This window comes from Salvelinus fontinalis, chromosome 1, assembly GCF_029448725.1.
Source record: "Salvelinus fontinalis isolate EN_2023a chromosome 1, ASM2944872v1, whole genome shotgun sequence".
Classification (NCBI taxonomy): Eukaryota; Metazoa; Chordata; class Actinopteri; order Salmoniformes; family Salmonidae; genus Salvelinus; species Salvelinus fontinalis.
In genome coordinates this window covers 58,628,629-58,653,152 of record NC_074665.1, presented here as the reverse complement: position 1 = coordinate 58,653,152, position 24,524 = coordinate 58,628,629, and the positions used below count along the sequence as shown (strand labels likewise).

Below are 24,524 nucleotides of genomic sequence, written 5' to 3'. Positions count from 1 at the left end.
GTCCTTGGTGTTACTTTGCTAAGACATTCTCAAGATCAACATCCTCTTCACCCAGAGTGAGTTAAGATGTCATTAAATCAGACCTACTTTGTGCCACAGCTCCATGAAGGCTGAAGGGGTTTACACAGTCACAAGTTTCCGGAGTTTGACTATCTTGAACTCACACAGGGTGCAGTTATTTTAGAAGTACCCTCTGGCATCATCTCAACAGAGGGAGAAGTCTCCCCACTGACATTGATTGCTTTCAACTATGAATATGAAGAGGAAGAGAAAGCATTGAGCTTATATGATTGACATGTACAGGTAAATAAATGAGTGTTATTATCCTGTGGGACCATCGTCTTGAAACAGGCCTTAATGGCCTCTTAAATCTCCACCCATAACAGCCAGAAGAGGACAGGCCACACCTCGGTGCCTGGTTCCTCTCTAGGTTTCTTCCTAGGTTCCTGCCTTCTAAGGAGTTTTTCCAAGCCACTGTGCTTCTACATCTGCATTGTTTGTTCTTTGGGGTCTGAGGCTGGGTATCGGTAAAGCACTTTGTGACAACTGCTGATATAAAAAGGACATAAAATAGATTGGATTTATTGATTGACCCGTTTGCATTGAGTGCATCTGAAAGTGAAATGTATCAGGCTGTTGAAAAGATGGCTTGTGGGTGGGGGTGATGAGGTTCATGTATGTGTGTCCCTGTGTCATTGTCTATGTGTGTGCATGCAGATGGTGTCTATACTCCTGCCTGTGTTTCCACATCTGTGCATTTGTGTGTGTCCGTGCAGGCAGATAAGTTTTTGCAGAAGGATGGTTAGGGAGTCATTATAGGAATACCAATAATGTATCCCCTGCTCCATGGCTTGTACACGTCACATGCATTTTCAATATCACAGTACATACACACAGCACCTTAAGGTCGTTTCCTTTTTCCAATTTGAGCTCAACGTTATTATTTCTTGGTGTAGGGATGTGCTGCTGTCTGTCTGCTGCCTACTCTAATTGAAGTTGAATTGAAGTCTGGTCCTCACACTGTGATTGGCTACGTGGTCTCAAGTTAACCCCTACCTCAGGACTCTTATTTTCAAGAGGACACACTCCAGTGTCCTCTATGAGATGCTTTAGAATTACTCAGCCACTTTCAGTACTATTTCAGACCTAATCTCCTTTTCCTCATGTACCCTTGCAACAAAATAGTCACCATTGTAGTTGCCTTTATCCAAATCTCTTGTGGACAGACTACGTAAACACATCTGATCAAATTACGCCAGATTTTAGTTCTGTGTTAACCGAGATTACCTTTACCCTCATGCTGTGGTACTGTGTATGATGTGACACAGAGACACCCAGTGTTGGAGTCAGTGATGGGCACAGTACAAAATGATGTATAATTACAGTGGTTTTAAGGTCAACAGGTTCTTGAATGCTCTCCATCTAAACAGCTGTATCCTTAAACTAATACCAACGTATGGAGATCAAATCAAATCAAAGTTTATTTGTGACGTGCACCGAATACAACAGGTGTAGGTAGACCTTACAGTGAAATGCTTACTTACAGGCTCTAACCAATAGTGCAAAAAAGGTATTAGGTGAATAATAGGTAGGTAAGGAAGTAAAACAACAGTAAAAAGACAGGCTATATACAGTAGCGAGGCTATAAAAGTAGCGAGGCTACATACAGACATGCATGCCCTTGGCAGATACAAAAGGGGAATCAAAAAAGGGAAGAAAAAAAGCTCTTGCTAAACTCACAGGTTCAGTTGTGAGTTATTCTTATGTGTCTTTCTGTCTGGAAGTCACTGGTGCTTGTGACCCTGGCTGGTGTGTTTCACAGTGTCGTACCCTTGGCTGGCGTCCCCTGCCTGGCCCCGGACGGGCTGTGCCACTGCTTCCTCTCATGCTCTGGTTCTCTGTCCTCCCTCTGCTGTCCCATTTCCGTCAGTGCTGCAGGGCAGAACCCGGCTCCGGATGCATCTGTCACTGCCAGCCAGACAGAAGTAGGAAGAACCGGGTCACAACCACACTTTCAAACAGCCCTTTCATGCTCAGACAAGCAAGTCTTTAAACTAGACCTTTACATTCACACACTCCACAGTCTAGTCTTGAAGGGTGGCTGGTAGCCTAGCGGTTAGAGTGTTGGGCTAGAACCAAAGGGTTGCTGGTTCAACTATCTGAGCCGACATGGTGGAAAATCTGCCGATGTGCCCTTGAGCAAGGCACTTAACCCTAATTTGCTACAGGTGTGCTGTACTACTATGGCTGAACCTGTAAAACAACACATTTCATTGCATCTATCTGGTGTATGTGACAATCATTATTGACATTTATTTTAATTTCTTTTGCCAAATGTTTATATAGCCTAGTCAAAAGCTATTGCAACTATTTAACAACTTATCAACCAGCTGGAATCTTACACCAGGACGTCATTCAATTACGCTAGTGCAATGACATGGTTGATTACATTTGTTTTATGTCGTATCACTGATTGAAAAGGCTAGTAGTGAAAATACAAAGACCCCGTCAACCTCTCTCCCACCACTGCCCCATCCTGTCTCCTCCTCATGACCTTTGCATACATTACTGAGGCTGACTGGGACACCACAATATCAGCTTTATTAGAAAGAGCATGCTGAGTTTGGGAGATGGGCACGGATTGCCGATGGTGTGTGTCTTTGTGTGTGTGTGTGTGTGTGTGTGTGGGGGGGGGGGGGGGCTGGTGTCATTAATCAGGGTTAATGACTGGATCAGAGGCGGACGGATAGCTGCTCCCATGATGCTCCATTAACACCAGGCTGGGCTCTAAGTGCTCCTGATTTCACGGAGCTGAAGACTTCAAATGAGCTGCTGACCTTTACTGGCTCATCTCTCTGCCTCTCTAGAATATGGAGTCCTTTGAAAAATAGGTGGGTGGATAGGGAAAGAAAATGTGTAGTCATAGAATTTTCTCTCAGTGGTAATACATGTTTTCTTTTATGTTAATTGGACTTGATAATGATTGGTAATGTTACAGTATATTAAAACATGATTTAATAAAAGGTGCTGGGATATTCCATTGGTTGTCTGTGTAGCTGGGTCCAGCTGTCTCACAAACACACATTGTAACTGCATGGGTGATTATGACAACATATTGATTGCGTTGATGACACATCGATGATGTACTTTGTTGACACATAGATTGTCTTGTTGACACACTGCTCCGCCAAGACACACATTCATATCATATGGCTACAGGTTCATCTGCCTCACCTGATGCCCATTCCGGTGGGAAGCTGTTATAGACCACCAAGTGCTAACAGTCAGTATCTGGATAACATGTGTGATATGTTTGATAATGTATGTGATATCAACAGAGAGTATATTTTCTGGATGATTTAAATATTGACTGACTTTCATCAAGCTGCCCACTAAAGAAAAAGCTTCAAACTGTAACCAGTGCCTGCAACCTGGTTCAGGTTATCAGTCAACCTACCAGGGTAGGTACAAACAGCACAGAAATGAAATCATCAACATTTATTGATCACGTCTTTACTAATGCTGCATAAATATGCTTGAAAGCAGTATCTAGATCCATTAGAAGTAGTGATCACAATATAGTGGCCATATCTAGGAAAAACAATGTGTCAAAGGCTGGGCCTAATATAGTGTATAAGAGGTAATACAATAAGTTTTGTAGGGATTCCTATGTTGTTGATGTAAAGAATATGTGTTGGTCCATGGTGTGTAATGAGGAGCAAACAGACGTTGCACTTGACACATTTATGAAATTGCTTATCCCAGTTACTAATAAACATGCACCCATGTTTGTTTTGGGTGTATTAAAAACCCAGAGGATGTATTGCACCTGTCTCCAAAACCTTTATACCAGCGTAACAAGCATGCTTATAGGGAAGGACATTCAACAAGCACAGCACTTACACAAATTACTGATAATTGGCTGAGAGAAATTGATGCTAAAAATATTTTGGGGGCGGTTTTGTTAGACTTCAGTGCGACTTTTGACATTATCAATCATAGTCTGCTGCTGGAAAAACATATGTGTTATGGCTTTACACCCCCTGCTATATTGTGGATAAAGAGTTACCTGTCTAACAGAACAGAGGGTGTTCTTTAATGGACGCCTCTCCAACATAATCCAGGTAGAATCAGGAATTCTCCAGGGCAGCTGTCTAGGTCCCTTACTTTTTTCCATTTTTACTAACGACATGCTTTGAGTAAAGCCGGTGTGTCTATGTATGCAGATGACTCAACTCTATACACGTCAATTACTACAGCAACTGAAATGACTGCAACACTTAACACAGAGCTACAGTTTATTTCAGAATGGGTGGCAAGGAATAAGTTAGTCCTAAATATTTCAAAAACTAAAAGCATTGTATTTGGGACAAATCATTCACTAAACCCTAACCCTCAACTAAATCGTGTAGTTAATAATGTGGAAATTGAGCAAGTTGAGGTGAATAAACTGCTTGGAGTAACCCTGGATTCTAAACTGTCATGGTCAAAAAATAATGATACAACAGTAGCTAAGATGGGGAGAAGTCTGTCCATAATAAAGCGCTGCGCTACCTTAACAGCAGTATCAACAAGGCACGTCCTACAGGCTCTAGTTTTGTCGCACCTGGACTACTGTTCAGTCGTGTGGTCAGGTGCCACAAAGAGTGACAGGAAAATTGCAATTGGCTCAGAACAGGGCAGCACGGCTGGCCTTTGGATGTAGACAGAGAGCAAACATTAATAATATGCATGTCAATCTCTCCTGGCTGAAAGTGGAGGAGAGATTGACTTCATCACTACTTGTATTTGTGAGAAGTATTGACATGTTGAAAGCACCGAGCTGTCTGTTTAAATGACTAGCACACAGCTCAGACACCCATGCATATCCCACAAGACAGGCCACCAGAGGTCTCTTCACAGTCCCCAAGTCCAGAACAGACTATGGGAGGCGCACAGTACTACACAGACATATTCATACATACACATGACAACACACGCACTATACATACACGTCCATAATAAATACAAATATATCCTGTTCAATATTTGAAGAGTTTATTAGCAAAACGCTATATCCATAAATTTTGCACATTTGTGTTTTTTCATCAGAAATGATTTCTTATGGGTACCTTCATGTATGTAAAATATTACTGTTCTCAGATTTTTAATTCATGGGTTTTACAAAATGTGTTTTTTTGCAAAACGCTAATATCCCTGAAATTATATATTTAAACAAATACATGTCTTTCATTGAACAACCATTTGAAATGATTAGATAGTGAAATAACACACCAATCTCTTTCAAAATTTCTTTAAACAAATAAAGCTAATTTACCAACATTTCTGAAAATGGATATAGCATTTTGGAATGAAACTCTTAATTTGCATCTCATTCATGCTCATGCACCATCTCAGACAGGCTTACTGTAGATCATGTCACTGCAGTGCCTTCAGAAAGTATTCACACCCCTTTACTTTTTTTGTCACTGGCCTACACACAATACCCCATAATGTCAAACTGGAATTATGTTTTTCAACATTTTTACAAATGAATAAAAAATAAATAAAATCTGAAATGTATTGAGTCAATAAGCATTCAACCCCTTTGTTATGGCAAGCCTAAATACATTGAGTACACATTTGCTTAACAAGTCACATAATAAGTTGCATGGACTCACTCTGTGTGCAATTTTTTGAATGACTACCTCATCTCTGTACCCCACACAGTTTCTGGAAAGGAAGGAAACCGCTAAGGGATTTCACGATGAATGTCACTGATAGGAGAAAACTGAGGATGGATCAACAACATTGTAGTTACTCCACAATACTAACCTAATTGACAGAGTGAAAAGATGGAAATGTGCAGAATAAAAATATTCCAAAACATGCATCCTGTTTGCCACCAGGCACTAAAGTAATATGGCAAAAAATGTGGAAAAGCAATTAACTGTTTGTCCTGAATTCAACGTCTTATGTTTGGGGCAAATCCAATACAACAAATTACTAATTACCACTCTCCATATTTTCAAGCATAGCGGTGGCTGCATCATGTTATCAATATGCTTGTAATCATAAGAACTGGGGAGTTTCAAGATAAAAAATAATACAACAAATGGAGCTAAGCACAGGCAAAATCCTTAAGGAAAACCTGGGAAATTCTGCTTTCCACCCAACATTGGGAGATTAATTCACATTTCAGTAGAACAATAACCTAAAACACAAGGCCAAATCTAAACCTGGAGTTGCTTACCAAGAAGACAGTGAATGTTCCTGAGTGGGAGAGTTACAGCTTTGACTTAAACCTACTTGAAAATCTATGGCAAGACCTGAAAATGGTTGTCTTGCAATGATCAAACAACCAATTTCACAGAACTTGAAGAATTTTGAAAAGAATATCAGCAAATGTTGCACCATCCAGGTATGGGATGCTCTTAGAGACTTACCCAGAAAGAATCACAGCTGTGATGGCCTCCCAAGTGGTGCAGTGGTCTATGGCACTGCATCTCAGTGCTAGAGGTGTCACTAGAGACCCTGGTTTAATTCCAGGCTGTATACCAACCGGCTGTGATTGGGAGTCACATAGGGCGGCGCCCAATTGGCCCAGTGGGGTTAGGGTTTCGCCGGGGTAGGCCGTCATTGTTTGTTCTTAACTGACTTGCCTTGTTTAAATAAAAAATTGGCTGCAAAAGGTGCTTCTACAAGGCATTGACTCAGGGGTGTGAATACTTTGTGAATGAGCTATTTCTAAAAATATGTTTTCACTTTTATTATGGGGTATTGTGTATAGATAGGTGGTGGAAAACATTTATTTAATCTATTTTGAATTCAGGCTGTAACACAAGTCAAGGGCTGTGAACACCTTCTGAAGGCTCTGTATCTCTCGGTGATTTCATGGTGTTGGCCCAGTTTTTTATTGACAATATGAAGGGAATTCTTCCTGACCACATGACCCAGGAAAATCTCAGGGCCCTAATTACAATTTGTCCTGGGCAGGGCACAAGGTCAGAAATATCCCTGGGCCCCTCTAGGCCCTAGATATTAGAACAGTAGGCCTTGGATGGTTGTTAGACAGTGAGTGGTCTGTCAGGGGGCATACTAGTGACCATCCTACTAGCACTTCAGATCTCTCACACCATGAGAAAGGACCATGCTGAGATAATGAAGTATTGTATATAGAAGCTCTGGCTTATCTAAAGGCATTCACGTGTGTAAGATGCGTGTTCACGGTTGAGCGAAGGAGCCGTCGTAACTCCTTAAAAGCTGTAGGATGTTGAGGAAACTGAACTTTCGTGCCTCTGAGGTCAAGCTATGGAGATAGTCGTCTTTTTGTAATAGTGTTGAAGTATGTAGGATTTCATTCGGTACTGTAACAGGATGTCAAAAGCCCTATTCAAGCATGTAGTCTGATCAGCCTTGTGAATACCTGTCACAGGATAATGACACCAGAGGAAATTAAGTGAAGGTCAGAATATGGCGTATCTGTAGCCACAACTCTGCCACTTCATTTATTTGATCTCCACACCAAACGAGTAGTGGGTGAATAGCATGCTAATCTCATGCTTAAATTCAAGGTCAGAATATGCATAGAGAGAGAAAGTGCATAAAAGGGTAATTACGCTCCATTTACACAGGCTTAACTCGGGTCGGAATTCCGGACAGTAGGTGAATATACCTAAGTGAGTGTCTGAGGTGTAGCTTGGGTTCCAGTTGGTTTGTACATGGCAAATCTTGACGTTGACATTCCCAGCAAACTACAGCACAGACCATCTAAGTAGGTCTTTGATCATGAAAATCCTAATGTGTCTGTTCTTCCCCGAGCACTCTGACAGAGATGCTTATCTTGCTGTGCTGAAATTGCACAGAATAATAGGCTATACAGGACTGTATTTCCATCAGGAATGTTCCACTAGTACTAGAATATTCACTGGATACCTTAGGTGTGACATCTAATAGGGAATCCTATCCACTTTGCAGGTGGTGTGATCCATTCATTATAAACGTCTGTAACATGCCGGTCATAACAGCCCAGGCTTTTTCCATAGATACTGTAATCACATATAGTATTGAGATGAATGTTTTCTGAGAGTCTTGTTAGAATGACTGATCCTCTGTTTTCCTTTGCTCTGTCTAACTTGACAGCTCTATAATATCAGTGTAATTACAGTACTCCTTCCAACACTGTCTGGTGGCAGACACTTATTGTTCTATTATTCATTAAGTGATTTAAAATGTTCGAAGGAGGAATTGCGCTCATTATAGATTAACTGAGACTATGAATGTTTTAGATTATGCCCCTTATTGCAGAATTTCCATTGATAATCGGTTATATTTCCTGCTCCTCGTATAAAATATGCTGTATCAAATCAAATCAAGCTTTATTTTTACAGCACATTTCAGACATGGAATGCAACTCAATGTGCTTCACAGAAAGAAAAACGAAAAAAAATAAAAAATAAATAAAATAAAAGCTGAAATATTTACTACACAACAAACATAAGATAATAAACAAAATACTGACAAAAACAAAACGACAAAAAAACACCCTAAGGAAAAGCAACGCTAAAAAGGTGTTTTAATGTCTCTTTTAAATATGTCCAAAGTTTCGCCCCCCCCCCTTTATGTTCTCTGGCAGGCTATTCCAGAGGCTGGGGCCATAATACTGTAACTAAAGGCTGCCTCTCCATGCCTCTTGGTCCTAGGCTTTGGGATAGTTAAAAGGCCAGTGACAGAGGACCTAAGGGACCTACTGGGTACATAACTTAAAAGCATGTCTGACGTGTATTGGGGTGCACAATCGTGGATTGATTTAAAAACCAATAGAAACTCACAGGCAGCCGATGCAAAGACCTTAAAACCGGTGTAATGTGTGCTCTCCGTCTGGTCTTGGTCAGTACCCGTGCAGCAGCACTCTTTATTATGTAGCCATTAGTACAGTGCTCAACGAATGACGCTCAATGAATACCTTTTCACAATGAGTTTGTCTAGCTATGTTTCTTGAGTCTTTTTGTCTCTTGACTGAGCTATCGCTGTAAGGCAAACATCTTCCTCAGGAGCAGAGGGATGTATTGAGTCTTCTGAGGAAACACAAACAAAGCACCATTTCATTTTCCTCTGTTTATCTCCCCTCTGCCCTCCAAACCCTATTGAATCATTTATAAATGGGGTTATTGCTTTTTACCGTGAAAACCAGCCTCTTGGCAGAGTCCCTTTCTGCTGTTTTTAGCCTGAGCTGATTTTGTGGCAGCTATGAATAGCCGGGGTGATATTGCTATCGTTTTAGTGGAGCAGATGGTGGTTGTCCCGGGGACACAGGCTTCCAGGAGAGGAACTCACACTAATTATGAGAGGGCAAGATTACAGGAGAGTCAGACTGACATCACGAGCAGGGTGGGGGGTCAGGGAAGGGTCAGAGGAAAGAATGAGTGGTACGGTTGTAGAGTGGATGGGTAATGCATTAGCAGTGTAGGTTGGATGAGTGTTAAGGTGAATGCTAAGTAGACCTAGGTGCCTGTTAGAGGGGGGTGAGCGGTTGCAGTGAGATGTAGGGTTATTGTTTAGGTCATTAAGAGATTGTAGGTTATCACATCAGTGAAAATTGAAGAGTTTATACGCAATTTTGGTACATTTGCATTTTTTCATCTGAAATGAATGCTCATTGGTCCCTTTCTATGTGTATGAATCATGGCTGTTCTCATGCTTTTAAAACATTTGACTTTAGATGTGCTTTAAAATGTGTGTTTTTTTGTTGCTAAAAGTGATATCCGACACTTGTTTCATACTAAAATGCACTATATCCAGAGCCATGTATTTAGAGAGTTGGGCTATTGAGGTTTCTGCATTATGATACATTTACATGACACTGAAACATTCTATGGCTGTTCAATTGTAAGTTTCTCTAAATATTTTTTCCACACTTAGGAACGTAATCAGATCCCTATTTTATTCATTTAACCCCTGGCTTAGTCAGCCGGATGTGTTGATTGACAGCTGCCACTCTCAGCTGTTTGTGCTGGCTAGCTAGCGTCATGCTAGGCTTTGTGCGCGTGTGTGTCGTGGAACTTTTGAGTATGGATCCTATCGACAGTTTATTGGAGCCTGTGATATCTGTTCCTGTTGGACTAAAGAGGAACAATTGTAAACAAGGAGAGATCCAGCGACACTCAGGTGAAGGGAAACAACCGAGGCTAATAGCCTACCGGCTGCAAACACACAGCGGGCTGTGTCACTCCAACAATAGGAATAAATCCATCCTTGACCGGCAAATTAATTCTGACAGACTTTCAATATCCTTATTAGTCCTTAAATCATTACCTAAAGTGTATATAATCAAACTCAAAAAGCTTCCCTTGATTTATCCTGACAAAACCTGTAACCCCCCATAAAATTGTTCAAAAAATTGTTTAAATTACCAAAAAGAAAACATTTTATACACTGCTCACCTTCTGCATAGGCTACAATACATTGGCTATGTGATATTTGCACAATAATTTTGATCAAATTGAATATTTGTATAATTATTTATGTATCGATACTTTATTACATGTAACTGTTTAAAACCGAAATGGGATACTTTTTATATTGGAGTTCTGTTGTTTGAATTGGCAAAACACGATTATTTGTCTCTCTAAAATAAAATGATCTTCCAATATATTTCTAACAAGATTATGTTTGTCTTTTCACTAGCCCATGTCATGGTAAGATGAAAAAATAATAGCTCTATCTCTTTCACAATATATATTTTTTTTATTAATGTCAATTTACCAACATTTCTGAAAATGTTTATCTCGTTTTTGAATGAAACTCTTCAAAAAATTTTACTTATATTTCTCTGTTAGAACTGGTTGGATCTGTGGTGTGGTACAACCAAATAAAGATGCAAGTAGGAACCAAATAAGTTTCTTGAGAGCGATGCCATAGGGGAACCGTTTTAGGGTGTCTGAAGAACCATAAATGGGATGGTTCTTTGAAGAACCATACAAAAATTCTAAACCGGAAATGTTTAGGCCCTCCAGGACCGGAATTGAATAGCCCTGCTGTAGGGTTTTATGCCTTATTTGCATATTTCCCGTGGTGCCTTTTGAGTGGATTTTAGAGTTACCAGTACCACCTATGATTGTGTTTGCTAGTGACAGAGACATGGTTGTTGCATTCATTCATTTTTGGTCCTGTTGCCTTCAAGATCCTGAGTGAATATAACTTCATTACAATTACATTATTTAAGACAATACAATACATATTTCATAAGGTCTTCTTTTGATGCGGCCTAGTTTTACCCCAATACAGTCACATTATGCTGGCTTGCAAAGTGATGTGTAGTTTCTTTTACACCCCTGAGTGTTAATTTAACTCTCGAATCAACACTAGAAAAATCAACACTAGTTAACACGGGCCCATTTGCTGTGTGCTATGAAAGGGACACATCTGCAGGACTCATATGTTTCAAGAACCTTTTAGAATTCTGAAAAACTGGAGATGCCACATCAACCACTTGACTATATTATTGCCTCTTTCCATAGTGTACAGAGCCTTCAGAAAGTATTCATACCCCTTGACCTATTTTACATTTAGTTGTGTTACTGTCTGAATTCAAAATTAATTAAATATACCTTTTGTTTCTCACCCATCTACACACAATACTTGGCTACCCCTAACCCGGTCAACTACCCTGCACCCCCCAAAGCAACTCGCCCAAGCCTCTCCCATTTCTCCTTCACCCAAATCCAGATAGCTGATGTTCTTAAAGAGCTACAAAATCTGGACCCCTACAAATCAGCCGGGATAGAAAATCTGGACCCTCTCTTTCTAAAATTATCTGCCGAAACTGTTGCAACCCCTATTACTAGCCTGTTCAAACTCTCTTTCGTATCGTCTAAGATCCCCAAAGATTGGAAAGCTGCTGCGGTCATCCCCCTCTTCAAAGGGGGAGACACTCTAGACCCAAACTGCTACAGACCTATATCTATCCTACCCTGCCTTTCTTCGAAAGCCAAGTTAACAAACAGATCACCGACCATTTCGAATCCCACCGTACCTTCTCCGCTATGCAATCTGGCTTCCGAGCTGGTCATGGGTGCACCTCAGCCACGCTCAAGGTCCTAAACGATATCATAACTGCCATCGATAAGAGACATTACTGTGCAGCCGTATTCATCGACCTGGCCAAGGCTTTCGACTGTCAATCACCACATTCTTATCGGCAGACTCAACAGCCTTGGTTTCTCAAATAACTGCATCACCTGGTTCACCAACTACTTCTCTGATAGAGTTCAGTGTGTCAAATCGGAGGGCCTGTTGTCCGGACCTCTGGCAGTCTCTATGGGGGTGCCACAGGGTTCAATTCTCGGGCCGACTCTCTTCTCTGTATACATCAATGATGTCGCTCTTGCTACTTGTGATTCTCTGATCCACCTCTACGCAGATGACACCATTCTGTATACCTCTGGCCCTTCTTTGGACACTGTGCTAACTAACCTCCAGATGAGCTTCAATGCCATACAATTCTCCTTCCGTGGCCTCCAACTGCTCTTAAATGCAAGTAAAACTGAATGGATGCTCTTCAACCGATAGCTGCCCGCACCTGCCCGCCCGTCCAGCATCACTACTCTGGATGGTTCTGACCTATAATATGTGGACAACTACAAATACCTAGGTGTCTGGTTAGACTGTAAACTCTCCTTCCAGACCCACATTAAGCATCTCCAATCCAAAATTAAATTTAGAATCACCTATTTCGCAACAAAGCATCCTTCACTCATGCTGCCAAACATACCTTCGTAAAACTGACTATCCTACAGAGCCTTGACTTCGGTGATGTCATTTACAAAATAGCCTCCAACACTCTACTCAACAAATTGGATGCAGTCTATCACAGTGCTATCCGTTTTGTCACCAAAGCCCCATATACTACCCACCACTGCGACCTGTACGCTCTCGTTGGCTGGCCCTCGCTTCATATTCGTCGCCAAACCCACTGGCTCCAGGTCATCTACAAGTCTTTGCTAAGTAAAGCCCCGCCTTATCTCAGTTCACTGGTCACCATAGCAGCACCCACCCATAGCACGCGCTCCAGCAGGTATATTTCACTGGTCACCCCCAAAGCCAATTCCTCCTTTGGCCACCTTTCCTTCAAGTTCTCTGCTGCCAATGACTGGAACAAACTGCAAACATTGCTGAGCTGGAGACTCTTATCTCCCTCACTTACTTCAAGCACCAGCTGTCAGAGCAGCTCACAGATCATTGCACCTGTGCATAGCCCATCTGTAAATAGCCCATCCAACTACCTTACCTCCCTTACCTCATTTCCACACAATGTATATATACTTTTTTTCCTACTGTATTATTGACTGTATGTTTGTTTATTCCATGTGTAACTCTGTGTTGTTGTATGTGTCGAACTGCTTTGCTTTTTCTTGGCCAGGTCGCAGTTGTAAATGAGAACCTGTTCTCAACTGGCCTACCTGGTTAAATAAAGGTGAAATAAATAAATAAATAAAAATACCCCATAATGACAAAGTGAGCACAGGTGTGAGCTCAAGTGCATCCAATTTCCTTTGATCATCCTTGAGATGTCACTACAATTTGATTAGAGTCCACCTGTGGCCAATTAAATTGTTTGGACATGATTTAGAAAGAAACACACCTGTCTATATAAGGACCCACAGTTGACAGTGCATGTCTGAGCAGAAACTGTACCACGAAGTCCAAGGAACTGTCTGTTAGATAGAATTGTGATAAAGCATATATCTGGGGAAGGGTATAAAACCATTTCTAGAGTGTTTCCAAGAGCATAGTGGTCTCATTGGGAAATTGAAAAAATATGTAACTGCCCAGACTCCGCCTAGAGCTGGCCATCCGACCAAACTGAGCAACTGGGCAAGAAGGACCTTGATCAGGGAGTTGACCAAGAACCGGATGGCCACTCTGACAGAACTACAGAGTTCCTTGGCTGAGATGGGAGAACCTGTCAGAAGGACAACCGTCGACTACAGCACTTCACCAATCTGGGCTTATGGGAGAGTGGCCAGATGAAAGCCACTCCTGAGAAAAATGCACATGATAGCACACCTGGAGTTTGAAAAAAGGGCGCATGAAAAACTCTGAGATCATAAGGCAAAAGATTCTGTGGTCTGATGAAACAAAAATGTAACACTTTGGCCTGAATGCAAAGTGCTATGTCTGGAGAAAACCAGGCACAGCTCATTACCCGTCTACCATAAAAGCATGGTGGTGGCAGCATCATGTTATGAGGATGCTTTTCAGCGGAAGGGACTGGGAGACTGGTAAGGATAGAGAGAACAATGAATGGAGCCAAATACATGCAAATCTTTGAGAACCTGCTTCAGAATGCACACAACCTTAGACTTGGGGCGAAGATTTACATTCCAACAGAAAGTCCTTGAATGGCCAAGCCAAAGTCCAGATTTGAGTCTCATTGAAAATCTGTGAAAAGACTTGAAGGATTTGTTCACCGCCACTCTCCCATCTAACTTAACAGAGCTTGAGAAAATCTGCAAGGAAGAAAATGCCAAATGCAGATGTGCAAAACTGATACAGACATACCCAAGATGATTCAAAGCTGTAGTCACAGCCAAAGGTGCTTCTACAAAGTATTGAGATTTATGAGATATTTCTGAATTTCATTTTTTAATACATTTGCACAAATTTCTAAAAACATGTTCTCAATTCGTCATTATGAGGTATTGTGTGGAAATAGGTGGAAAAAAATATGTAATCCATTTTGAATTCAGGGTGTAATGCAACAAAATGTGGAATAAGTGAAGGGGTATGAATACCTTCACCCTACCCTTCTTCAATTTATCACAATATTGTGTTCTTAACAGAAAACAGTATGCAACATAAGGATATATTTTGTAGGACATTTTGTTGGTTGAGGATGGTTTGCTCATGTGTAGGTGAGGTTTGTTGTGTACGTCTGCTGATATTTCACCTCTAGTTAGACTTTCATTCTTAATCTTGATTCCTGTGTCCTTGGCTGTCCAGTTGTCAAGGCAACCATGCTGTCAGCAGGTTGGTTGTTGTTAGTGAATTGTGTGTTAGATCAGACATATTGGCTCACATTAGCTCATACTGTTCACATATGGCGCCGGCGGGCAGTGGACTTTTTCTTTTTACACATTTATTGAAAATGAAATACAAAAATATTACATTTACATACATTGCATTACCAAAGTATTCAGACCCCTTGACTTTTTCTACATTTAGTTACGTTACAGCCTTATTCTAAAATTGATTAAATATTTTTTTTCCTCATCAATCTACACATAATACCCCATAACGACAAAGCAAAAACAGGTTTATAATTTTTTTTGCAAATTTATAACAAAACAACAACCCAGAAATACCTTATTTACATAAGTATTCAGACCATTTGCTATGCAATTCGAAATTGAGCTCCTGTTTCCATTGATCATTCTTGAGATGTTTCTACAACTTGTTTAGAGTAAGTTGAATTGATTGGACATGGTTTCGAAAAGGCACACACCTGTCTATATAAGGTCCCACAGTTGGCAGTGCATGTCAGAGCAAAAACCAAGCCATGAGGTCGAAGGAATTGTCCGTAGAGCTCCCAGACAGGATTGTGTCGAGACACAGATCTGGGGAAGGGTACCAAAAAATGTCTACAGCATTGATGGTCCCCAAGAACATAGTGGCTTCCATCATTCTTAAATTGAAGAACTTTCGAACCACCAAGACTCCTCCTAGAGCTGGCTGCCTGGCCATACTGAGCAATCGGGGGAGAAGGGCCTTTGTCAGGGAGGTGACCAAGAACCCGATGGCCACTCTGACAGAGCTCCTGAGTTCCTCTGTGGAGATGGGAGAACCTTCCAGAAGGACAGCCATCTCTGCAGCACTCTACCAATCAGGCCTTTATGGTAGAGTGGCCAGACGGAAGCCTTTCCTCAGTAAAAGGAACATGACAGCCCGCTTGGAGTTTGTCAAAAGGCACCTAAAAGGCTTTCAGACCATGAGAAATAAGATTCTATGTCTGATGAAACCAAGATCAAACTCTTTGGCCTGAATGCCAAGCGTCACGTCTGGAGGAAACCTGGCTCCATCCATACGGTGAAGCATGGTGGTGGCAGCATCATGCTGTGGGAATATTTTTCAGCTGCAGGGACTTGGAGACTAGTCAGGATCAAGGGAAATATTAATGGAGCAATGTACAGAGAGATCCTTGATGAAAACCTGCTCCAGAGCATTCAGGACCTCAGACTTGGGCGAAGGTTCACCTTCCAACAGGACAATGACCCTAAGCACAGCCAAGACAATGCAAGTGTGGTTTCGGGGCAAGTCTCTGAATGTCCTTGAGTGGCCCAGTCAGAGCCCAGACTTGAACCCGATCGAACATCTCTGGAGAGACCTGAAAATAGCTGTGCAGCGACATTTCCCATCTAACCTGACAGAGCTTGAGAGGATCTGCAGATAATAATTGGAGAAACTCTCCATATACAGGTGTGCCAAGCTTGTAGTGTCATACCCAAGAAGACTTGAGGCTGTAATCGTTTCCAAAGGTGCTTCAACGAAGTACTGGGGAAAGGGTCTGAATTCTTATGTAAATTGAATATTTATGTTTTTTTATTTTTAATACATTTGTTAAAATTTCTAAAAACTCTTTTTGCTTTGTCGTTATGGGGTATTGTGTTTAGATTAATGAGGGGGAAAAAACGATTTAATCAATTTTAGAGTAAGGCTGTAAAGTAACAAAATGTGGAAAAAGTCAAGGGGTCTGAATACTTTCCGAATGTACTGTAACCATTTACACCCCTTTCTGGGTACGTTTCTCGGAGCTTTCCACACCTGGATTGTGCAATATTTTCCCATTATTCATTTCAAAATTCTTCAAGCTCTGTCGAATTGGTTGTTGATCATTGCTAGACAACCATTTTAAGGTATTGTGGTAGATTTTCAAGTAGATTTAAGTCAAAACTGTAACTCTGCATCTCAGGAACATTCACTGTCTTCTTGGTGTGCAACTCCAGTGTAGATTTGGCCTTGTGTTTTAGGTTACGGTCCTGCTGAAAGGTAAATTAGTCTCCCAGTGTCTGGTGGAAAGCCGACTGAAGCAAGTTTTCCTCTAGGATTTTGCCTGTGCTTAGCCACCACAATGACCAAACATAACACTTTGTATTCAGGACAAAAAGTTAATTGCTTTGCCTCATTTTTTAAAATATCACTTTATTGTGGCAGCAGTGATGCCTGGCTCTGATTTCCTTCCCCTGGGGAACTCCCTGTGCCACTGCAGAGGAGAGGAGTGTCACATTACTGTTTGTTTGTGTGACGGGAGTCCGATACTGCAGTCCGGTCCCACTGGGACTGACTCTGTGTCCTTCACTAGCATTTTGTCTATGAATAATGCATTAGTACAATAAATGATCTCATCAATGATATAATTTGTATGCATAATGATTTTACATATGTTATTTTATGGAGTGAAAAAAATACAAGTTGGTATCTCTTTAAAATACATATTTTTCTTTCTGACTCATGTTGTTTATGTAATCTAACCACTGGTAAAGGCATAGTGTACATACGTATCAAAGAATGTATTGAAAACCACACAGTACTGTATGCATAACATTAAATACCCCGAACACATTCATCATGATTGTAGCTGTCAATAAATCAGAAGGTTCATCCTTCAGTGACAGTACAGTCACAGTACAGTGAATTCCTCTCAGGCTGGCTGGGCTGCCATCACACACTGCATGAATGGAGCATCTTCTGATGCATCTCTTCACGTGCACTCCCTCTGCTCCTGCTCCTGACCCTGGCAACCCAACAGCCCATTGAAACACATGAGCCGGCAAATCTGCCCTCATGTCGTAGTCTCTCCATCTCCATCAGCTAGCGTTGCACTTCTGCTCATCCCCATGTGCTATATTAGGGCCAGCTGGGATGTTGACTGTCTGGGAATGCATGCTTCCATACTGTGTGGGAAACCTCCCGACAGTCAGCTGAGTAGAGCTGAGCTCTCTCTCTCTCTCATTCTGTCTTTCTCTCACTCAAATTGCATGAGGGTTTCTCCATTTCTCCCCCTACCTCCATTGCTTTTCTCACAGCCTTTATTTATCCCTTCTTCCTCCCTCTCTACTTCCTCATTCTCTCATCTGCTGAGCCTCAGCTCCAGGCAGAGCTCCAAGCCCAGATTTACAGCCATGAGCTTCATGCAGAAAGAGGCTTTGAGATGAAAGAGTCTGAGACAGTCAGACTGAGCACAGAGAGAGAGAGAAAGATATTCACGGGCTGAGAAAGCGTTGAAAGAGAAAGAGAAAGCAAGACATGCAAATGTGCTTTGCAGTGTGTATTACCATGTCTGCTTTGTAGTGTATACTACCATGTGTACTTTGTAGTGTGTACTACCATGTCTGCTTTGTAGTGTCAGGTTATTTCTCTTGATAGAAATTGTAATTTTACACTCATTTTTACAATTGGACTATTTTCAATGCCAAGGCTCGGTTTGGTAGGCTACCGCTTGTCCTCTGTACGGTGTCCATGGTCAAGGTCACAGAGGGCTCACCGTGTTGAGCGGAACTGAGCACGGTATTCTCCCCACTCCATTGGTGGTGTGATGATCCCTGACCCTGTGTGGCTGATGCAACTAACACACTAATGTCTGACGCTCGGGCAGGCCCCAGTAATGATGCCATTAACCTCATGTATTTATAGAACACCGGGGCACCTTTCATAAAGGAGCACAATGACCTGTGGGTACTCTTCAGCAGGACCCTTCTCTCCCTAGAGAGAGAAAGAGAGATGAAGATATAAAGAGAGAGGGGTGGCAGAGAGAGAAAGGGGGAAAGAGAGAGGGGAGATAGAGAGATAATGAGGAACATGTGGAGAGAGGGAAGGATAGAGAGAAAGATGGAGAAAGGGAACGAGGGAGGCAGGTTGGCGCCTGGAGCTACCAATGACCCACTGTGGTGTCTGTAACCTATGAGTTTCAGATTGTACACATATGGCTGAAAATGGTTATCGACAAAGTATCAAACACTGTGTATACTGACATGATTATTAATGTCAACAATGAGTCAAGCACATGGTTTAACCAGAAAGAGCAACAGGTTATATACATATTTAATCCACATTTCTTGCATTGGTATTTCCTGTTATGTCTCCTCTCCTGTTTCTCCAGCCTTGCCGTTCATCCTGAGAGGTCACTGGTGGCAACAGGTCAGGTGGGGAAGGAGCCCTACATCTGTGTGTGGGACACCTTCACTGTACAGACCATCTCTATCCTCAAGGACGGACACTCCCATGGGGTGGCCTGCCTGGCTTTCAGCGCAGATGGACAGGTGAGACACAAACCCGCACACACCACCTCATGCCCGCAAGCTTCCACACAAGCAGACGTACACACACACACACACACACACACACACACACACACACACACACACACACACACACACACACACACACACACACACACACACACACACACACACACACACACACACACACACACACACACACACACACACACACACACACACAGCCAAGCACTCACCACTTCACACACACACTTCACCTCACGCATACAGGCACACCTCTCATCCACCTTTTCTCTGAGTGGATGGGTTCCTGTACTATCACCCTATTACCAAGGCAAATCTGTTTGATGATCTGAGTCTGACTGAAAAACAACAATACTCTGACACACAGCAATGTGAATGCTCCATCATTTGCGAGATTGAAGGGTCATAATTAATAGATTTCTCCTAATTATATCATATGTAAATGTGCCTTATATCTCACATAGCATATAGCCATGGGAATGGTATTGTTGTGGTGGGTTGCTGAGAAGTGAAGCCTACTGGGTAACTGTGCAGGCTGGGGATGATAAACGGCTCTGCCATGAATCATGATGGCCCATGTTTACTGGGGGGAATGCTGGGACAGCACCAGTCTCCTATGACCTTTATCTTGATGTATGGGGCTCCATGAGAGTCTCCTACAGCAGCAGCAGCCTGTTGACGTCCCCCATACAAGACCAGTAGGCTACACCCAGGAAAGATGTAAGGGGAAAGGGAGGGGATGGAGGGAGGGAGGGAGGGAACGGCAGGAAGGAAGGAGGAATGGCTGCTGTTGTCATTGCCTTCATTGTGGTTTTGGAGTTGACAAATGCAATGCCACGTCAGAGGAGGCTGCGTCTGGTGAAGAATGTGTCTGGGATGGAGAGGGAGGGGGAGGAAGAGGAAGGGTGGGTGAGTAGAGCCATGGCTAATGCTACCAGGGCTAATGCAACAAGTCTTATCACCTCCTGCCACTGGCCACCAGTCTACATTACTGCTACACTGTAATGAAGACCAACCAGGGAGGGGCAGTAAACAAGGTTTACCTCAGACCCTTAGTCAATCATAAAGACATTTAGGCCTTATCATTTTATTAGCTCCATTCTGAAATGCATTAGATGGCTGTTTTCTTGGAAACCCCTGTGGGCAGAGCGGGTAAACAACTCTGGGTGATGTCATATAACACAGACGGATGTCTTGTTTGGTTGGCATTTAAATGGGTTTGTGGATGAATGGTTGTGGCAAACCACAAATATGACAAAACATGTTTTCCTGAAGAAAAGAGAATGTATTCTCTATCACTGAAATGTATTGATTAATGGAAACACACATTACCGTTTCATTGTAAAGTCAACAGCACATTAGGTCAACTAACATTTGGCATTCATCTCCTCTCTTTTGTACTCAGTAGAATGGCCCATACTTATTTTATATTGGAGCATCAAATCTGAAATATCCCTACATTTAGGTCTAATTTATTTTCTATCTAATGTTTCATTGTCATCCCAATATTCACCCGGAGACAGTTGTCCAAATGTTCCTAAAGGCCTAGCTCCTTTGTCTAAGTCATAAGATGGGTAATTAACAATTAACTCGCTGAATGGTAATTGATGCCAGACTAATTGGAAACAATTTGCATTCCTTTCCTTTCTACAGCCAGTGTGATAAAATACAGAAGGCTTTTTAGATAGTGCTGTTTTAAGGTCTTATTGTATTATCTGCAAATGTCTGCACTGCCTGTGAACTGCGTCTCTGCAGCTGTCACATAGAACAATTCTGTCATATGTCCCGTCATAGAAATGAATTGATTATGAAAATATGACTATTTGCCTCCATTTACAGTACATTCATTAAGATTTATTCATCTTCATTCATTGAATAGAAACAGTCTCTCTCCTTTATTTGCAGATTAATGAATAGTTTCCACTTTTTCTAATTTTCAGCGGCTGGCTTCTGTGGGGCTGGATGCCAAAAATACAGTGTCTGTTTGGGACTGGAAGAAAGGAAAGGTTCTGGCCACTGCGACAGGACATTCAGACAGGGTAAGCTTTTGTGTGTGCTGTGTGCATGTTGGCATTTGGGTGTGTGTGTTGTGTATTGATTCAGTTGTAGTGAGTACACATGTGAGTACACAGTGTGTGTGTTGTGTATTGATTCAGTTGTAGTGAGTACACATGTGAGTACACAGTGTGTGTGTTGTGTATTGGTTCAGTTGTAGTGAGTACACATGTGAGTACACAGTGTGTGTGTTGTGTATTGATTCAGTTGTAGTGAGTACACATGTGAGTACACAGTGTGTGTGTTGTGTATTGATTCAGTTGTAGTGAGTACACATGTGAGTACACAGTGTGTGTGTGACATGACTTTCTGTGTGAAGGAGAGGAAATGTATGTGTGTTAATGGCTTGGCTGTCTTTCAGATCTTCGATATATCTTGGGATCCCTTTCAGCAGAACCGGCTGGTGAGCTGTGGGGTAAAGCACATAAAGGTGAGCTTCACAATAACAACACAGTATGCTCTGTGCTGTCCAGTCAGTCCATACATTACCTTTGAGTCATGTTCAAAAATAACATATGAGGAGCTATCAATGTTGAGATGGGTTACCCTGACCCAGTGCAGCCGGCATCAGTCTATTCAAGTTATTTAACATGTAATACGTTTATATGGTTGTTGTTAAAAGCTGCTTTTGGAACAACCTCATAAACAATATGACATGTTGTCAGTGGAGGAGTAAGTAGGCGCTATCAGATATTCTAGCAGTAGAATGAGAAAGTGGTGTTAGGGGGACTGGGGCATATTGTTTTCAATGGGTACGCGTGAAGAGCAGTTGGAGGACGCCAGTTTCTATTCAGTCAAAAGCAGTAATCTGTTCTGTCATTCCCCTCCGGAAGGGCTGTCTCCTACTGTACACACAAGCACACAAACACACACAACACTGAACTTACAGAAGAGCTCTCAGTTTACAATAAATATGTAAATACATATGCCTCACAAACAGTAGCAATGGACAATCGGTTTTCTTGTTGTTTTGTTTGTATATATATATCAATATATTTATGTATATCCAGTTATGGTATGAGAACTAAATAGTTGAGCCTATTGTGCCTTTTGGCCATAAAACAGCTTTCATGGACAGGGAATCTTCTTAACTGACCGCTGTGAGCTTTATTAGAAATAAGCCCCATGCTATCAACCCTGAGGTGATCAGGCTGGCAAATGAACAGTCGTGATTTAGAGCAACGGTTCTCCAAACGTACTGTGACAGCAGCTGATCTCTGAGCTCATGTTCTCTCTCTCTACCTCCTATCCTTTCCTGTCATTATCCACCTTATGTTCTTTTTTCTTTCCTCTCTCTACCTCTCCTCCCATTGTCTTTTTTATCCACCTTTCTCTTCACCTCTAATTATCTTGCTTGGCCTTTCCTTCCCCTACCTATGCCTACTTGTACATCTCTCTCATTTCCTGTCTCATCTCTCCTTCTTCTTTCACTCGCTTCCCCCTCTCCATGTCTCTAGTTCTGGGCTCTCTGTGGCAATGCGTTGACGCCCAAACGGGGGATATTCGGGAAGACGGGGGATCTACAGACCATTTTGTGTGTGGCATCGGCTAAAGATGATGTTACATACTCTGGGGCATTGAATGGGGATATCTACGTGTGGAAAGGACTGAACCTTTTACGCACGGTGCAAGCCGCTCATGGAGTGAGTGAAATACGTCACTCTAATTCTCAAGACCCATTGATTGTACACTTCCAGACATCCAAACACCCGCTCCAGCTAAACCCCATCCCTCTCATGCCTATAATCGCTTACACCCTACACTGAAGCAACTCAATTCCTCTTACTCAATTCCCCTTCCCTCCCTCTGCATCCCTACCCTGAAACCTTCTTTGTAAATCTCTAAGGCCTTTAAAAGCATTGAAAATAATGATTTTGCCCCCTTTTTGTGTCTCCAATACGGAAATAGACTTATGACCCACATTCCTATTGAAATCATATTCCTTTCCAAGTACCTTTTTCTATGCACAGAACAGTTTGATAATCCCCCTGCCGATGACTAAAGTTGACTGCACTGTGTGTAGGCTGGGATCTTCAGCATGTATGCCTGTGAGGAGGGCTTCGCCACGGGGGGACGTGACGGTTGTGTCAGGCTTTGGGATCTGGACTTCAAGCCTATCACCAAGATCGACCTTCGGGAGGCTGAGCAGGGGTATAAAGGTAGGCCTCAGGAACCTGGTTTTACCACCAGCTCTTGGTGATAATATATAATGGTTCTAATTAAAAAGCCAATTGCATAAGCTAATGATGCTAAAGTTAGTGCAAGACTTACAAACAACGAGGCTTTAAAGTCAATGGCCTCATGAAAAGTTGCAATTTATTTGGGGTATTTCTTTCTGGTATTCACCTCTTTCTTTGCATGCTTGTCAAAATGTGCTTATGCAGTTTGTTACCCCGACTGCATACAGATGAAATGTGATATGTCCATGTTGGTTCGCTCTACCTGTGATGTATGATCATACACTAACATATCGCAATATTATTTTGGACGATATTATATTGAACAAAAATATAAACACAACATGTAAAGTCTTTTATGAGTTGAAATAAAAAATCCCCGATATTTTCCAAACGCACAAATAGTTTATTTCTCTCAAATGTTGTGCACAAATTTGTTTCCATCCCTGTTAGTGAGCATTTCTACTTTGCCAAGATTATCCATCCACCTGATAGGTGTGGCATATCAAGATTAAACAGCATAATCATTAAACATGTGCCACTTGTGCTGGGGACCAGAAAAGGCCACTCTAAAATGTGCGGTTTTGTCACACAACACAATGCCACAGATGTCTCAAGTTTTGAGCGAGCGTGCAATTGCATGCTGACTGCAGGAATGTCCACTAGAGATGTTGCCAGAAAATGTAATGTTAATTTCTCTACCATAAGCTGCCTCCAACGTCGTTTTAGAGAATTTGGCAGTACATCCAACCGGCCTCATAACCGCAAAACCATGTGTAACCATGCCAGCCCAGGACCTCCACATCAGCCATCTTCATCTGCGGGATGGTCTGAGACCAGCCACTCAGAAATCTGATGAAACTGTGGGTGTACACAACCAAATACTTTCTGCACAAACTATCACAAACCATCTAAGGGAAGCTCTACTGCGTGCCTCATCGTCCTCACCAGGGTCTTGACCTGACTGCAGTTTGGCATCGTAACTGACGTCAGT

General features: G+C 42.0%; 1 protein-coding gene across 4 annotated transcripts in view; it reads left to right on the top strand.

Annotated features, from left to right (window-relative positions):
* The window catches only part of LOC129858493 (echinoderm microtubule-associated protein-like 6), an 86,965-nt gene that overhangs the window by 8,219 nt on the left and 54,222 nt on the right, over positions 1 to 24,524 (top strand). For all 4 annotated transcript variants that reach the window (XM_055927793.1, XM_055927775.1, XM_055927784.1 and 1 more), the window contains exons 2-6: positions 19,136 to 19,295; positions 21,239 to 21,337; positions 21,715 to 21,783; positions 22,811 to 22,996; positions 23,377 to 23,512. In XM_055927793.1, coding sequence (XP_055783768.1) covers positions 19,136 to 19,295; positions 21,239 to 21,337; positions 21,715 to 21,783; positions 22,811 to 22,996; positions 23,377 to 23,512 — 650 coding nt within the window. The remainder of the gene's footprint in view (positions 1 to 19,135; positions 19,296 to 21,238; positions 21,338 to 21,714; positions 21,784 to 22,810; positions 22,997 to 23,376; positions 23,513 to 24,524) is intronic.